This window comes from Anolis carolinensis, unplaced genomic scaffold, assembly GCF_035594765.1.
Source record: "Anolis carolinensis isolate JA03-04 unplaced genomic scaffold, rAnoCar3.1.pri scaffold_7, whole genome shotgun sequence".
NCBI lineage: Eukaryota > Metazoa > Chordata > Lepidosauria > Squamata > Dactyloidae > Anolis > Anolis carolinensis.
In genome coordinates, this window is record NW_026943818.1 from 18,507,641 (window position 1) to 18,525,778 (window position 18,138).

At 42.6% G+C, this 18,138-nt stretch overlaps 1 protein-coding gene across 3 annotated transcripts; it reads left to right on the forward strand.

Moving 5' to 3' along the window:
* Positions 1–25: 25 nt before the first annotated feature.
* LOC103280439 (apoptosis-inducing factor 3) lies at positions 26–13,890 on the forward strand. Of its 3 annotated transcripts, none has more exons than XM_062960659.1 (20): positions 26–332; positions 1,154–1,233; positions 2,950–3,026; positions 3,100–3,209; positions 3,910–4,019; positions 4,743–4,787; positions 4,870–4,951; positions 5,028–5,140; positions 5,305–5,391; positions 6,226–6,317; positions 8,156–8,286; positions 8,355–8,470; positions 9,566–9,637; positions 10,149–10,212; positions 10,305–10,381; positions 10,459–10,576; positions 12,425–12,523; positions 12,772–12,847; positions 13,584–13,688; positions 13,784–13,890. In XM_062960659.1, exons 1-20 carry the CDS (start codon positions 26–28, stop codon positions 13,797–13,799), a joined length of 1,977 nt encoding a protein of 658 aa, XP_062816729.1. In that variant the 3' UTR covers positions 13,800–13,890. The 3 variants fall into 3 exon arrangements, with proteins under 3 accessions (XP_062816729.1, XP_062816731.1, XP_062816730.1); XM_062960660.1 differs by lacking the exon at positions 26–332 and adding an exon at positions 2,659–2,729 and having other exon boundaries at positions 621–1,233; XM_062960661.1 differs by lacking the exon at positions 1,154–1,233 and having other exon boundaries at positions 195–332.
* Positions 13,891–18,138: the final 4,248 nt, after the last annotated feature.

Here is an 18,138-nt window from a genome sequence, read left to right on the forward strand (position 1 = left end):
CATTGGATGGCTCCTCCCCGTCGCCATGAGGACGAGGACTCGCCCCTCAGGCGCCGCTCACCGCCCATTGGATGGCGCCTCCCCGTCGCCGTGGAAACAAGTGCAAAGCCGCGCCCACTCACTCCACAAGACAGTTAAAAGCCACGCCTCTATGGGAGGGGCCGAAAGGGGAGGGGCCGTCGAAAACAACGCCCACTCATTCCACTCATTCAATGAGGCGGTGAAAATAATAAAGCCACGCCCCTTTGTGAGAGGAGTCGCCCTTGGAGGAGGGCGGGGTCTCCGCAAAGCCACGCCTACTCACTCAACAGGCGGATTTAAAAAAGAGCGGGGTGAGTAGGAAAAGGTAAAAGCCACGCCCTTGAGGGTGGAGTTGTATTTCAATGTGGGCGGGGTCACCTCAAAGCCACGCCCACTCGGTGCAGAGCCGGTGTTAAATAAAGGCGAGTTAAATTATAAAGTCACTCCCCTTTCTGGGCGGGGCCGTATTTTGATTGGGCGGTGCCCAGCCACGCCCATTCAGCGCACAGGCCGGCAAATGAGGGCGGGGCTAATAATGGACAAAGCAGTTTCAAGCCACGCCCACTCACGCCAGTGGCAGAGTTAAAAGCCACACCCTTGTGGGAGGGGTCGTATTTGGAAGAGGGCGTGGTCTCAACATAGCCGCCCCCAGTCATTCCACATGCCACGCCCTATGTGGGAGGAGTCGCATGGGGGCGGGGTCTCATAAAAGCCACGCCCACTAACTCCACAGGCAGTTTTAAATATAGGCGGGGTAAACATTACAAAGCCACGCCCCTTTGGAGCCGTATTAGGACTACGGCGGGGCGTCAATCAACGGGCGAGAGTAAAAACGGGGAGTGGCTAATAAATAGCCACGCCTTCTTAAGGGTGGAGCTGCATTGGGAAAGGTAGGGTCCGGCGCCAAACCACGCCCACTTTAATATACGTGGGCGGGGTTTCATAAGGGGCGGGGCGAGAGGCAAAGCCGGGTGACCTCAGGCCTGGTAGTGCTGAGTCTCAGTCTAGCCTGCGAGGATCCCCGCCTGGCGCCACAGGGCTCCCGAAGGAGGCGAAGGGAAGAAGAGGCGGGCCTAAGCCGAGGTTGCCAGGCAACGCCCTCCTGATTGACTGATTGCCTTGTGCAAGGAAGGAAGAGGAGGAGGGAACCGGTTTTCGGGGCCCATTTGCCACCCTTGGGAGCCAGGAGGAGAAGGTGCCATGCAGAGACAGGTAGGAAGGCGGGGGGGGGGGGGGGAGATCTCTGCCCTCCCTGGCAGGGTTGGTTTACCCGCCTTACCTTTTGCCAGCCTTGCAAGGTGGGCCACAGATAGGACAGGCCCCACTCCATCCATCCATTTACCTGTCCAGGTGACTTGGTGTGAATCACCTGCCCAGGTAAATAGATGGAGATGACAAGGAGGCCACTAGACAACCCTCTCCCATTGCAAACCAGTCTCTCCCTTCCTCTTTTCCTGACTGGATTTACTTTTACTATCTAGGTGACTTGCACCTGTACAGGTAAATGGATGGAGATGCCGAGGGGAGCACTAGATATTCCCTTCCATTCTGGACTACTCCCCCTATCTCTTACTATCTGACTATGTGACCTATCCAGGTGACTCGCTCCTGTACAGGTGTGAATCACCTGTCCAGGTAAATGGATGGATGGATGGAGATGCTGACGAGGCCTCTGGACAACCCCCTCCCATTGCAGACTAGTCTCTCCCTTACTCTTTTCCTGTCTCAGAGACCTATCCAAGTGACTCGCACCTGTATAGGTAAATTGCACCTGTCCAGGTAAATGGATGGAGATGCCGATGGACACTAGGCAATCCCTCCCATTGCAGACTAGTCTCCCCTTTCTCTTTTACTGACTGGAAAACCTAGCTAGGTAACTTGCACCTGTACAGGTGATTCACACCTATACAGGTGACTCACACCTGTGCAGGTAAATGGATGGAGATGCCGATGTGACCACTAGGCAACCCCCTCCCATTGCAGACTAGTCTTCCTTACTCTTTTATTAATTACATGACCCACCTGAGTGAATCGTACCTATACAGGTAACACACCTGTCCAGGTAAATGGATGGAGATGCCAAGGAAGACACTAGACAACCCCCTTCCATTGCAGACTAGTCTCCCTTTTTGTAGGACTGTGTGACCCATCCAGGTGAATCGCACCTGTACAGGTGACTCACACCTGTGCAGGTAAATGGATGGAGATGCCGATGTGACCACTAGGCAACCCCCTCCCATTGCAGACTAGTCTTCCTTACTCTTTTATTAATTACATGACCCACCTGAGTGAATCGTACCTGTCCAGGTAACACACCTGTCCAGGTAAATGGATGGAGATGCCAAGGAAGACACTAGACAACCCCCTTCCATTGCAGACTAGTCTCCCTTTTTGTAGGACTGTGTGACCCATCCAGGTGAATCGCACCTGTACAGGTGACTCACACCTGTCCAGGTAAATGGATGGAGATGCCAAGGAAGAAACTAGACAACCCTCTTCCATTGCAGACTAGTCTCCCTTTTTGTAGGACTGTGTGACTCATCCAGGTGAATTGCACCTGTACAGGTGACTCACACCTGTCCAGGTAAATGGATGGAGATGCCAAGGAAGAAACTAGACAACCCTCTTCCATTGCAGACTAGTCTCCCTTTTTGTAGGACTGTGTAACCCATCCAGGTGGATCGCACCTGTACAAGTCACCTGTTCAGGTGAGCCCACTCCACCTCCTCCTCTTCCCGAATGGGTGTGGCGTCCATGAGCACACTCTGGACATGCCCAGGTGCCGAGTCCCTGGACCGGAAAGCCTTGAGGGCGGCATCACCTGAGGATGAGAGTGTGGGGAGGGGAGGGACACGCCCAGAAGCAGGTGAAGGGATAATTGCCGCCTTCAAGCACACCTACAAGAAGGTGATAATCATATCCCGGCAGAAAGGAGACATGGCGGAATTGGGGGACACGGTCGTGACGCAGCAGGTGTGCCGAGCGGAGGAGATGGCCGACGGGGAGTGAGTACCGCTAACTTTTTTGGGGGGGGATATACAGAGGGGATAGTATGTTGATGCTCTGACTCGGTTGCAGGATACGCGAGGTGGACGTGGCCGGCTGGCCGGTGGTGCTGGTGAAAGAGGGGACGAGGTTCTGGGCAGTGGGGGGCCGCTGTCCCCATGCAGGGGGGCTGCTCTCCAAAGGTGAGCACCTCTTCTTTCCCAATCCCCTTATCAGGGTCCCAGGCCCGTAGCCACAAAAACAATTCAGGAGTTTTGGTGTCTGTCGAAAACTTCTATTGCACTTCTATTGCAGAACTGGGCCTGTTCAGGACTCAGACTCCATTGGACTTTCAGACTAGACAGACTCTATTAGACTCTCAAAACAGATTCCTTAGACCTGTGGTTCTCAACCTGTTTTCTCAACCTGTAGCATCCGTGGTTCTCAACCCCACGTTTTGGCCTTATTTATTTACAGTATTTATATTCTCACCACAAAGGGAATTCAGGGAGGTAGCAGTATCTACGCTTTTTCCATCTTCGGTGTCTTGGAGGTTGTGCCACCGGAGGGGGGGGTTGCTGTCGCTCCATCCACCATGCCGAAGAGTCCTGTTCACATATTTCTTCCTTTTGATCGAATTGCCAGCATTTTTCTGGTATTTCCCAATGGTGCTGTTAAAATACCTCCCCGTGTTAAGCAGTAGCTATTTATCTACTCGCCACTGTTTTCGATCTGCTAGGTGGGCAGTGAGCTGGGCTGAAGGTCTACTTAATTTTGTCTCTTGAGAACATGATTTAAAGCAAGGTGTTTTAAGGGAGAGAAGATGTTTTTGGCAACTGAAAAGAGCACTTCTGAAATGACAGACACAGACAGCATCCATGCTCACCTGTGCCTGCCTTCCAGGCTACCTGTCGCGGGGCCGGCTGCGCTGCCCTTGGCACGGGGCCTGCTTCAGCGTCCAGACGGGCGACATCGAGGAGTTCCCCACCCTGGACTGCCTCCCGGCCTTCAAGGTGAGACCCCCAGGGGCCACCCAACCCCACCTGACAGAGGGCCACCTAGTCTTCTCTGTATCGATTTCATCCATGTTGATATTATTATTGAATTTATGACCAAGTTTGGTCCCAGTCCATCGTCAGTGGGGATCACAGTATCAGTAAAGGTACTGCAAGTCTCATCATCCGTGGCAAGTTTGGTCCAGATCCATTGTTGGTGGTGTGGATGTCGGTCAAGTACAATTCCTGTAAATCATGGTGAATTCTCTCCAAACCTCTTGTTCAGTTGCTGATCAATTCCTCTGTTAACTGTTTGCCATAGGAAAGGGTAGGAAAGGGTTAAGGGAGAGGCAGTGGGTGGGGTTATGCAAATCAAGGGATGTCCATTCTGGAGGAAAAAGAGAACATCTAGGATGAAATTATATAGCTATGTTATCAATTCTCTCTCTCTCTCTCTCTCTCTCTATATATATATATATATATATAATTAGATTATCATTATTATTGAATCCTAGAGTTGGAAGAGACCCTAAAGAGTCCAACTAATCTGGTCGAACTCCCTGTCCACCATCAAAGCCCTTTTGACAGATGTCCACCCAGCACCTTCTTAACTGTATTTGTATTAATAATAGCACGATAAGCTTGGGAGGGACCTTCAGAGGCTATCTAGCCCTTCCCTCTTTCTGCCCTCCTGACATATTGGCATTGAACCTCAACATCCTTGACTTCATCTCTTTGCAGGTGTCTGTGGACGAGGGCCAGGTCTACGTCACTGCAAAGCTGAAGGTGAGACGACACACCGTTCCCTAAGTAGAACCCTTTGAGGTGCGACAGGGCTTTGCCTGAGTCTTCTTGTTTCCCCGAACAGGATCTGGAACGCAGCCGGCGGCTCAAGCTGATGAGCAAAAGGGACCCCCTTGACCCACGCACGGTGCTGCTCCTGGGGGCAGGTGAGGCCATCTAGAAGGGGCCCGGGGCTCGAAGGATGGCATCTTGACTCGCTGACCGCTTGACCCTTCTGGCCAGGTCCGGCATCCCTGACCTGCGCGGAGACCCTTCGGCAAGAAGGCTTCTCCGGCCGGATCGTCATGGTCACTCGGGAAGGACACCTGCCCTACGACCGGACCAAGCTCAGCAAGGTGATGGGGATGGGCGTTGGCATGCATGTGGGGGGCCAAGGACAGATCAACCATAAGCATTGATTATGATGGTTGTTTACAGTATTTATATTCTATTGCACTTATAGAATAGAATATATAAGTGGGTGATATAGAAAGGGTAATGTGGGGCTCCTCTTTGGCAGGACATTGGGGCCCAAGCTGAGGACATCTTGCTGCGCCCACCGAGTTTCATGGAGACGTACGGCATCGAAGTCTGGAGGCAGAAAGAGGTGCAAAAGGACTGGGGGGGGAGAGGGGGGGCTTCTGGGAGGAACCCCAAAGGCCATCCAGTCCATCCCCATATTCTCAGTGAAAATAGAGTCACTATTATTATCCATTATTATTATTATTGACACGACAACATTGTATGACACAGTAAACGAGATATATATGCTGGATTTTGTATGACAAAATCACAAGTCGAACACTTCCCAAGCATTGAGGACTGTGTGATATATTTTCGGATGATGCAGAATTACTATTATTACCCATTATTATGTATTATTATTATTATCATCATTTTTTACTAGGCTCATAGAGTTGGGAGGGACGCCAAAGGCAGGAAGGTAGAATTATTATTATTATTATTATTATTTAGACTCATTGAGTTGGGAGGGATGCCAACTCTATGGCATTATTATTATTATTATTTATTTATTAGACTCATAAGAGTTAGGAGGGACACCAAAGACAGGAAAGCAGAATTACTATTATTGCCCATTATTATGTATTATTATCATCATCATGATTTATTAGACTCAGAGTTGGGAGGGATGGCGAAGGCTGGAAGCACATATACATGTCAAACATTGAATGCCATTATTAGACATACAACACACATACAGCCAGATAGTAGAGGTGATTCAATATTTTTCCAACTTCAGGAGGTTATGCTTGATTCCAGCCACAGGGCGAGCTGTCCCTTTATCCTCCTATTTAATTGTAGCATTTCTTCCTTGCTCTTCGCTCGCGGCAGCTTTATAGTGTCATAAATTAAATTATCCTCCGCACTTTAAGCAGTCCCTAATTTCTCTACTCACTGCCCTTGTGTTTGGCTCCTGCAGGTGGTCTCCATCAATCCGGATGACAAAGTGGCCCAGTTTAGCGATGGGACGTCTCAGGGATACGACAACCTGCTGATAGCCACTGGAAGCAGGTCAGTGGGGATAATAATAATAATACACTATTATAATTATATATTTATATTACATGTAATATTACTAGTAATATTACAATATAATATTATAATTCAATATACTTGAGTATAAGCCTAGTTTTTCAGCCCTTTTTTTAAGACTGAAAAAGCCCCCCTCGGCTTATACTCAGGTGAGGGTCCTGGTTGGCTTATATTTGGGTCAGCTTATACTCGAGAATATATGGTACATTTATTATTTTTCTCTATTATTGTTCCTACTGTTACATTTATTATTTCACTCTGATCTTATTATTATTGCATTTATTTTACTCTATTATTACGTGTATTGTTTTCCTGTATTTATTATTATTACATATATTATTTTATTCTATTATTATTAAAAGGATACATAAGCACATTGACATTGAAGATGAGAATAATGATTTGATCAGAGTTGGACAGTCTTATCTTGAATTTGAGTTTTATGTAAATATTCAAAAACATTTAACCTACTGATACCTCAATTAATGTCATTTTATTGGTATCTATTTTTATTTCTGAAATTTACCACTCTCGGCTTATACTGGAGTCAATGTTTTCCCAGTTTTTTTGTGGTAAACTTAGGTGCCTCGGCTTACATTTGGGTCGGCTTATACTCGAGTATATACAGTAGTAATATATGATGCTTATATTGTGCTATACAAATAATATAATATATTGTATGTAAATATAACTTGTAAGCCGCCCTGAGTCCCCTTCGGGGTGAGAAGGGCGGGATATAAATGTCGCTAATAAATAAATAAATAAATAAATAGTACAATATAATACAGTAGAGTCTCACTTATCCAACATTCGCTTATCCAACATTCTGGATTATCCAACGCATTTTTGTAGTCAATGTTTTCAATACATCATGATATTTTGGTGCTAAATTCGTAAATACAGTAATTACTACGTAGCATTACTGCCTATTGAACTACTTTTTCTGTCAAATTTGTTGTATAACATGTTTTGGTGTTTAATTTGTAAAATCATGACCTCATTTGATGTTTAATAAGCTTCTCCTTAATCTCTCCTTATTATCCAACATATTCGCTTATCCAACATTCTGCCGGCCTGTTTATGTTGGATAAGTGAGACTCTACTGTAATATATAATGCTTATATAGTGCTTATATTGGGCTATGCTAATAATATAATATATTGTATGTATATAGAACTTGTAAGCTGCCCTGAGTCCTCTTTGGGGTAAGAAGGGCAGGATAGAAATGTCGCTAATAAATAAATAGTACAATATAATAATATATAATGCTTATGTTGAGCTATATTAATAATATAATATATTGTATGTATATATAACTTGTAAGCCGCCCTGAGTCCTCTTTGGGGTGCGAAGGGTGGGATGGAAATGTCGCTAATAAATAAATAGTACAATATAATAATATATAATGCTTATGTTGTGCTATATTAATAATACAATATATTGTATGTATATATAACTTGTAAGCCGCCCTGAGTCCTCTTTGGGGTGCGAAGGGTGGGATAGAAATGTCGCTAATAAATAAATAGATAGACGAAATGCTAGAGTGGGAAGGGCCCCCCCAAGGCCATGCGGTTGCTAATAAATAAATAAATAAATAATAGTAATAATGGGGTGGCTTGGGTGTCCTTTCCAATGAGAATAACACTAATAATAATAGGTAATATTACTAATGGTGAGGCTGGGACTCGCCCCAGAGCCTAATAATGATGATGATTGATGGATAAAGGTGGTCAGTGGTTTAACCCGCCACACCACTGGGGGTTGTGATAAGTAGTAATAGTAATAATAGCAATAATAATGTCTTTCCGCACTGTCAGGCCCCGTCTCCTGGGCTGTCCCGGCTGCGACCTGGAGGGAGTCTGCACCCTGCTGACCCCGGAGGACGGGGCCCGGATCCTGCGCCTGGCCACCGGGAGGAAGGTGGCCATCATCGGGGGATCCTTCATTGGTAAATGGAGAAGGGGTCAAGGGGGGGCAGTCTGGTAGGCAGAAAGTCAACCGTTTCTTCTCCCGCAGGGATGGAGTTGGCATCCAGCCTGGCCGGGAAGGCCTCGGCCATCCAGGTGGTGGAGAGGGGCCACGCTCCGTACCACGCGGTACTGGGCGGACAAGTGGGACAGGTGGCCATGAAGGTAAGCAGTCCCATGCAATATTATTATTACTGTCATTACTATTATTATCAACAATTAATATTATTATTAGCTATGTTATTAGTAATATTATTATTATTATCATTATTTATTATTGGATACATGTAAGCGAATTGTTTCGTACCTGGCGGTTTTACTTATTACTTACCGTATATACTCAAGTATAAGCCGACCTGAATATAAGCCGAGGCACCTCATTTTATCACAAAACTGGGAAAACCTATTGACTCGAGTATAAGACAAGGGTGGGAAATGCAGCAGCTACTGGCAAATTTCAAAAATAAAAATAAATACAGTAGAGTCTCACTTATCCAACATAAATGGGCCAGCAGAACGTTGGATAAGCGAATATCTTGGATAACAAGGAGGAATTAAGGAAAAGCCTATTAAACATCAAATTAGGTTATGATTTTACAAATTAAGCACCAAAACATCATGTTTTATAACAAATCGACAGAAAAAGCAGTTCAATACATGGAAATGTTATGTAGTAATTACTGTATTTATGAATTTAGCACCAAAACATCGCAACGTATTGAAAACATTGACGTCAAAAACATTGACCATCAAAAAATTGACTACAAATATAGAATGGCCTAAAATGAACTTACAGTAACAACATTGTCAAAAATTAAATCCGTAAAAAGTTCAGTCCTGTGATCCCGACCATGAAAGCCTTCGACAACACAGTTCAGTCCTTTCTGTGGATCTGGGCAGGAGGCAGACTGCGTTGGATAATCCAGAATGTTGGATAAGTGAGACTCTACTGTATATTGATGTTAAAATGCTGGTTTAATCTATGTCTATTATGTTCATTTTATTGTAACTGTACTTTATTTTGTTTATTGTGGATATTTGGGCTTCGCCCCATGTTAGCCACCCTGAGTTCCTGCAGGGAGATATAAAAATAAAATAATAATAATAATAATGCTATTATGCAGAAGGGACCACCCACCAAAGAAGGCCCTATCCAGACTATTGCCCTTTCTGCCAGACGGGGAGGCACATTTCGATCCTTCCCGACAGATGGCCAGATGACCTCTTGTCCTTTCTTTCTTTCTTTCTTTCTCTCTCCAGATGCTGCAAAGCCAAGGAGTAGAATTCCACCTGGAAGCGGAAGTGGCGGAGCTCAAGGGCCAGGAAGGGAAGGTGGGTGGATATTTGTTATCCAACAAATATGACAGAAAAAATAGTTCAAAACAAAGTAATGCTATGTAGTAATTACTGTATTTACGAATTTAGCACCAAAATATCATGATGTATTGAAAACATTGATTACAAAAATGCATTGGATAATCCAGAACGTTGGATAAGCAAGTGTTGGATAAGTGAGACTCTTCTGTACTTGTAAACCGCCCTGAGTCCCCTTTGGGGTGAGAAGGGCGGGATATAAATGTCGCTAATAAATAAATAATAATACAGGTGAACTATACATCCCAATACCAAGAATTCCTCTGAATCATGGTGAATTCTCCACAAACCTCTCTAGTATGGAATTTCTCTGTTTGCTGTGTGCCATAGAAAAGAATAGGAAAGGGTTAAGGGAGAGGCAGTGGGCGGGGTCATGCAAATTCCACACCAAGTGAGAGCTGTTTGGGATACCCCAGCCACACGCATACATAATTATTTTCATTTTTATTATATGTGTGTGTCTATGTAGGTCACCCACGTCATCCTGGGCAGTGGGCACAAGATCCCAGCGGACGTGGTGGTGGTGGGCATTGGTGAGTAGGCTTGGAAGGGTGAGACGGAGAGACCCCCAAAGGGCATCTAGTCCAAGAAACCTGAGGCTTTTCTTCCTCCTTCTGCCTTGCAGGTGTCGTCCCAAACTCCGCTTTCCTCCAAGGGACGCCCGTTGTGCTGGACCAGACCGGATCCATCCAAGTAGACCTGGTAAGGAGAAGACTCAGGAAATTCCTTCCTTTCTTCCTTCTTTCTTCCCTTGACCCGTTCTCTTCTTCTCCCCGCAGTTCATGAAGACTAATGTGCCTTTCGTCTTCGCCGCGGGGGACGTGGTCTCCTTCCCTGTGGCCCTCCTGGGCGGCAAAAGCATCCCTATCCGGCACTGGCAGGTCGCCCAGGCCCACGGTGAGCACGGCCCTCTGTCGGGAGGGATTACATGGTGTTCTTTCCTCTATGTCATAATAGGGTTCGTCTGGATGGCCTCTGGGTGCCCCTTCCCCACTCTACTGATTCTACAGTCTTCTCCATCAACATGTTTGTATGTGTGGTTGGCTGGCCCTCTGTCGGGAGGGATCGCATGGTGTTCTTTCCTCTATGTCATAATATGGTTCGTCTGGTTGCCCCCTCCCCACTCTACTGATTCTATAGTCTTCTCCATGAACATGTTTGTATATGTGGTTGGCTGGCCCTCTGTCGGGAGGGATCGCATGGTGTCCTTTCCTCCATGTCATAATAGGGTTTGTCTGGATGGCCTCTGGGTGCCCATTCCCCACTCTAGGATGCCATGGTTCACTCATTTGAGTCTATGAGAGGCTAGATGGCCATCCGTGAGGAGGGATCAGATGGTGTTTTGCTTCCCATGATGTAATATATATATATAATTTATAATAATTTATAAATATATAATATATTGTATATACATATAATATTTATAATAACATTATAATGGAATACAATATTATATTACTAATAATACAATATAATATTAATTATATATTATATATGAAATGTAATATTGCTAATAATATTACCATATAATGATATAGTACAATATGGTAATTTAATGCTTATATTGTGCTATGCTAATAATGTATTGTATGTTCATTTGATTTGTAAGCTGCTCTGAATCCCCTTTGGGGTGAGAAGAGTGGGATATAAATGTAATAAATAAATAAATAAATAATGGGGTTGGTCTGGATAATAATAATATTTTTGGATCCTGCCTCCATCTCCTCAAAGGGACTCGGGCGGCTTACATGGGGATGTCCTTTGGGTGCCGCTTCCCCACTCTAGGATCCCAAGATTGATTGATTAGTTCACTCATTTGAGTCTATGAGAGGCTAGATGGCCATCCGTGAGGAGGGATCAGATGGTGTTTTGCTTCCCATGATGTAATATATATATATAATTTATAATAATTTATAAATATATAATATATTGTATATACATATAATATTTATAATAACATTATAATGGAATACAATATTATATTACTAATAATACAATATAATATTAATTATATATTATATATGAAATGTAATATTGCTAATAATATTACCATATAATGATATAGTACAATATGGTAATTTAATGCTTATATTGTGCTATGCTAATAATGTATTGTATGTTCATTTGATTTGTAAGCTGCTCTGAATCCCCTTTGGGGTGAGAAGAGTGGGATATAAATGTAATAAATAAATAAATAAATAATGGGGTTGGTCTGGATAATAATAATAATATTTTTGCATCCTGCCTCCATCTCCTCGAAGGGACTCGGGCGGCTCACATGGGGATGTCCTTTGGGTGCCGCTTCCCCACTCTAGGATCCCAAGATTGATTGATTAGTTCACTCATTAAGAGATTATGAGAGGCTGGATGGCCCTCTGTCGGGAGGGATCAAGTGGTGTAATACCTCCCATGTTGTAATGGGGTTGGTCTGGATGTCCTCTAGGTGCCCCTTCTCCTCTCTATTGATTCTATAGCCTTCTCCATCAATCTGTTTGTATCTATGTGGTTGGGTGGCCATCTGTTGGGAGGGATCGCATGGTGTTCTTTCCTCCATGTCATAATGGGGTTGGTCTGGGTGGCCTCTGGGTGTCCCTTGGCAATCCTAGCATCTCATGGTTCACTCACTGGAGTCTATGACAGGCTGGATGGCCCTCTGTCAGGAGGGATCGGGCAGTGTCGTAACGGGGTCGGTCTAGATGGCCTCTGGGTCCCCTTCTCACTCTCGGGTTCTGTGATTCCCCACAGGTCATGTGGCCGCCCTGAACATTTTGGGGCAGCAGAAGGAGCTCCAGACGGTCCCTTTCTTCTGGACCCGCATCCAAGGCAAGACCATCCGCTACGCAGGTCAGGATGGGGATTCATTGCATTTAGCAAATGAAATAAATATATTATGTCTAATCAAAGGAATAATAAATCATTGGGATCAAATACAATAAATATATTGTGTCTAGACTATTAATGTAATATATATAATATATATATTTAAAGGAATGAATATAACAAAGGAACACGTACAATAAGCATTATATTTACAATAAGTATATTATATTTGTTTAAAGTATAATAAATGCCGTATTTGTTCTCTCTTTAAGGCTGCGGCATGGGCTACACAGAGACTGTATTGAAAGGCAGCCTGGAGCAGGAGCGCTTCCTCCTTTTCTATCTCAGGTGCGTCCAAGGACCAATGTATTGATAATACATATTTTCTGTCTGTTTTCATATTATTATATTGTTAGGTAAAGGTTTTCCCCTGGTGTTCGTCTCCACTTCTAAACCGTAATAATAATAATATTTTTTAAGCCAGAGAGACAAGTGTTGACTGTAGACACCTCCAGGATCACGTGGCCACTGTCATGACTGCATGGAGTGCCGTACCTATTGATCTACTCACATTTGCACGTTTTCGAACTGCTAGGTTGGCAGAAGCTGGGGCTAACAGCAGGAGCTCACCCCGCTCCCTGGATCCAAACTGCCAACCTTTTGGTCAGCAAGTTCAACAGCTCAGCGGTTTAACCCACTGCGCCACTGTATTATATTGTTAATATATTAATACGATATTATCTATATAAATGTAATGTGCGTTTTTCCCATGGAGTAAACAACAAAACCACTGAACCAAATATCACCAAATTTGGCCACAAAAGACAGTCATCCAATCTATGTCTTTCAAACAAAACAAAAAAACTAGAAAAATAAAGTACAAATTAGAGGATGAGGAAGGGCCGTTTCCCCCCGGCTGCCAGTCAGAAGGGTAACCCCCCCCCCCATGTGTCATAGCAACCCCTTTAGCCACAATGGCACCCGGGGGGACAAGCAGGATTCACTTAGGCCTGCCTATAAAAGACAGATTATCTGATTTGAGCTGGATAATATTATTCCTGCTGCTTGCTTGTGCCTTATGCAGGGAAGGATTTGTGACGGCCGCGGCCAGCCTGAACTTTGATCCGGCGGTGGCCTCGCTGGCCGAGGTCCTACTCTCCGGACGGAGGATCTCCAAGCAGGAGGCCGAGTGAGTGAATGTGCCAGCCCCAAAGACCCCAGAGAGAGAGACCCTAATACACCCTGCTGCTTTCATTCCTCCGCCCTTTCCTTCCTTCTTTCCAGGTCAATGGAGAAGTGAAACCCTTCTGGCCGGAGAACGGGCCTGGGACCACCCACCACATCGGTTTCTACTAACATGAAATGAATTAAAAGCTATGGGACCAAACGGAGATCTCTTTGGGTGCCGGGCTGTTATTTGCCGCCAAGTTGACTTTTGGTGAAGAAAGAGGAAGGGCCGTTTCCCCCCTGGCTGCCAGTCAGAAGGGTAGGCCCCCCACCTCCTTCATGTCATAGCAACCCCTCTGCAAAGCCCATCGTGCCCCAAACCCCACTCAATATAATATATAATAATCATATTATGCTATACTAATAATATGATATATTGTGTATGCATATAATATTAATAATGTAATACATAATAATAATACACTATTATAATGGTATATTTATATTATATGTAATAATATTACAATATAGTGTTATAGTACAATATAGTAATATATAGTGCTTACATTGTGCTATAAGAATAATATAATATATTGTATGTACATATAACTTGTAAGCCACCCTGAGTCCCCTTCGGGGTGAGAAGGGCGGGATGTAAATGTCGCAAATAAATAAATAAATAAATAAATAAATAAATGATATTGTCATTTGTGGAGCCGGAGGGTCATTTTTACTTAAATAAGGGAAGACTTTCCATAAAAGCCATTGAAACAGAAATATACACAGTTGAAAACAATTTCACTTTAATGAGGAATTCTCCATAACATTCTTTTCCATTGAGGCAGCATAATAATATCATTTAATAATTATAATCTAATATTATAATAAATATAGTCAAAATAATAATAATAATAATAATAATAATATCATTATTATTATGACTGTATTTTATTATCCCCAGGTTATGCCAGGCAGCTTTATAATAATATAAAATAAAATGTAATAATATAATGATCTAGTAATAATAATAATAATATAATACTGTAACAATAATAACAATATCATTATTATTATGACTGTATTTTATTATCCCCAGGTTGTGCCAGTTAACTTTTAGTCAGCTTTATAATAATATAAAATAAAATGTAATAATATAATGATCTAGTAATAATAATAATAATATAATACTGTAACAATAATAACAATATCATTATTATTATTGTATTTTCTTATCCCCAGGTTGTGCCAGTTAGCTTTTAGTCAGCTTTATAATAATATAAAATAAAATGTAATAATACAATGATCTGGTAAAAATAATATTATAATACAGCAGAGTCTCATTTATCCAACATAAACAGGCTGTCAGAACGTTGGATAAGTGAAAATATTGGAGGGATTAAGGAAAAGCCTAGTAAACATTAAATTACATTATGATTTTACAAATTAAGCACCAAAACATCACGTTTTACAACAAATCAACAGAGAAAGCAGTTCAATACATGATAACGTGATGTAGTAATTACTGTATTTACGAATTTAGTGCCAAAATATCGCAATGTATTGAAAACATTGACTACAAAAACATTGGATAAGTGGAGGTTGGATAAGCGATACTCTACTGTAATATAACAAATAATAATAATAATAATAATAATAATAATAATAATGTGTTGTCGAAGGCTTTCATAGCCAGAATCAATGGGTTGCTGTGAGTCAAGTGCCAGTGGGTTGCTGTGAGTTTTCTGGGCTGCCTGGCCATAAATGTGAGCAAAATGTCAGGAGAGAATGCTTCTGGAACATGGCCAGACAGCCCGGAAAACTCACAGCAACCCGGTAATAATACCATCATCATATAACAATACAGTATAATAATAATATAATAATATTATAATAATATGACAACAATAATAAACAGTAATAATACTAATAATAATAATAGTAATAATAATAATACAAGGGCCCCACTGGGGCTCCAGGGACTCACCCTCTTGCCCTTCTTTCTTTCTCTTCTTTCTTCTTCCGCTTTTCTGTCCTTCTTCCTTGTGGCTTTGGGCCCGGGCCAACAGTTCTTCAACTGGCAGCTTTAGCTTCTTAAAGGGGACGTAAAGCGATGCCGCTGAAGAACTGCTGCGCGGGGGCCAGAGGAAGGTAAGAAGCCAGAGGCTGGAAAGGGACCCCAAGAGGCCATCCAGTCCTGCCCGGTCCTGCCATGAAAAGGGAAAGCACCCTCCGGTTATTATTATTATTAACTGCAATTATTATGAACTCTATACCCCGCCTATAGAACCCTAGCCTTGAAAGGGAACCCTAGAGGCCATCTAGTCCAACCCAGCCCTGCCACAAAAAGAGAGGCACCATCTGAATATTATTTATTATTACTAACTAGGGACCCATAGAGGTCATCCAGTCCCTTAATAATAGGGATCCTTGGAGGTCATCCAGACCCAACCAGTTCTGCCATGAAGAAAGTGGACCTTCAGATTATCATTTATTAATTTATTATTAAGTATTAATTATTACATTCATTATTGATATCCCGGCTGTAGGACCCTATTGTTGGAAGGGACCCACTAGAGGCCATCTAGTCCAACCCAGTCCTGCCATGAAAAAGGAGGCCACCAAATCATTCCCTCCCAAGACATTGCAGGTTACATTGAGCACATCCCAGTGTTCCTTACTCTCTTCATTTGCATGACCCCACCCACTGCCTCTCCCTTAACTCTTGCCTACCCTTTCCTATGGACACAGCAGAATTGATCGGCAACTGAACATATTAACTTCATTTATTACGAACTCTATACCCCGCCTGTAGGAGAGAGGTTTGGGGAGAATTCACCATGATTTATAGGAGTTGTAGGGGCTGGGATGTATAGTTCACCTGCAATCTAAGAGCACTCTGAACCTCACCACCAATGGACCTGGAACTAACTTGCCACACAGACCCAACATTGCCAAACTGGCATACAAGCAGGGTTTGGGGGTGATTGCCCTGAGAATCTGGGAGTTGTAGTTCACCCTTACCAAACTGGACCAAACTTAGGATATTACCTAAAATCCCAAAACAATAATAATAATAATAACAACAACACTTGGGAAGTGTTCGACTTGTGATTTTGTGATACGAAATCCAGCATATCTATCTTGTTTGCTGTGTCATAATAAAATAATAATAATAAAACTTTATTTATATACCGCCCTATCTCCCGAATGGGACTCAGGGCGGTTTCCAATCATAAAGACCACACATACATTACATTACAGCGTAATAACACATTATTAAACAAAGTAAAACTATACAATTAAATAGCAATAAATAACACTTACACAACCTGATCAAGGGAATGGGCCTTTTTCTAATAACCCGGGCACCGCCGGGTCCCGAAGCTAATAAATAACTTATTATTAACTTTATTTATTATTAGATAATAATAATGTTATTATTAAGTAATAATAATGAGGTTATAGCCTGGGAAGGGACCCCTAGAGGAGACCCAGTCCCACTCGGTTTGGCCATAGAAGCAAAGGCAGCACTCGATCCCTCCCGGCAGAGAGCCAGCCAAAGGAAAAGCTTACCCAACCGAAAGGGCATTCATTCCAGGCGTGTTTTCTGTCTCTCCCCCTTTTTGCATTCCTGGGGCTAAAGGGCGGGACGAGGCCTTCTGGTTCTCCTTCTCTTTCCTTCCTTCCTTCCTTCCTAGAAGTGGATTAGCCGCAATGGCGGAGGGAGGAAGGGAGAGGCCTGGCTGTCCCTCCGGCCAAAGGAGAAGGTCACCTCGGCCTCATCATCATCATCATCCCCACCATCATCATCATCATCATCGCCCGGCGCCTCCCCTTTTGAACCCTCCCTCCCTGCCTGCGTTGCATAAGACAGACAGAGAGAGAAGGCCAAGGCAGCACCAGAGATCCAGGCACCCATTAGCAGAAGTAATAAATATCATATAATATAATAATATATAGAATACAAGGCTTGGAGTCCCCATTTTTTCAAAGACACCCATGCAGTACAAACTCTTGATTAGATCATAACAAATATACATTGTCAAAGGTAAAATATAATTCTCATAGAGATATACATTCTAATACAACATATATATATATATATGAAATGCATTATAATACATATATATATATAATTCTATACTAATAATACTAATATATGATATATATTATCAATATGTTACAATATAATTCTCATAGAGATATACATTATAATATATATATATATATATATATAATGCATTTTAGTACATGTAATATATATATAAATCTATACTAATAATACTAATATATAGTATTATCAATGATATGTTACAATATAATTCTCATAGATATACATTCTAATACAATATATATTATATGAAATGCATTTTAATAATATAATATATATATATAATTCCAATATAATATAATATGAAATGCATTCTAATACAAATAATTTATAGATATATAATTCTATACTAATAATGCTA

Excerpts from the sequence above, each read along its gene's own strand:
- LOC103280439 (XM_062960659.1), top strand. The coding sequence starts at position 26 with ATGAGGACGAGGACTCGCCCCTCAGGCGCCGCTCACCGCCCATTGGAT. Across the intron at positions 5,141-5,304 it reads ACCGGACCAAGCTCAGCAAG|GACATTGGGGCCCAAGCTGA; the intron begins GTGATGGGGATG and ends CCTCTTTGGCAG. Across the intron at positions 8,471-9,565 it reads TGGGACAGGTGGCCATGAAG|ATGCTGCAAAGCCAAGGAGT; the intron begins GTAAGCAGTCCC and ends TTCTCTCTCCAG.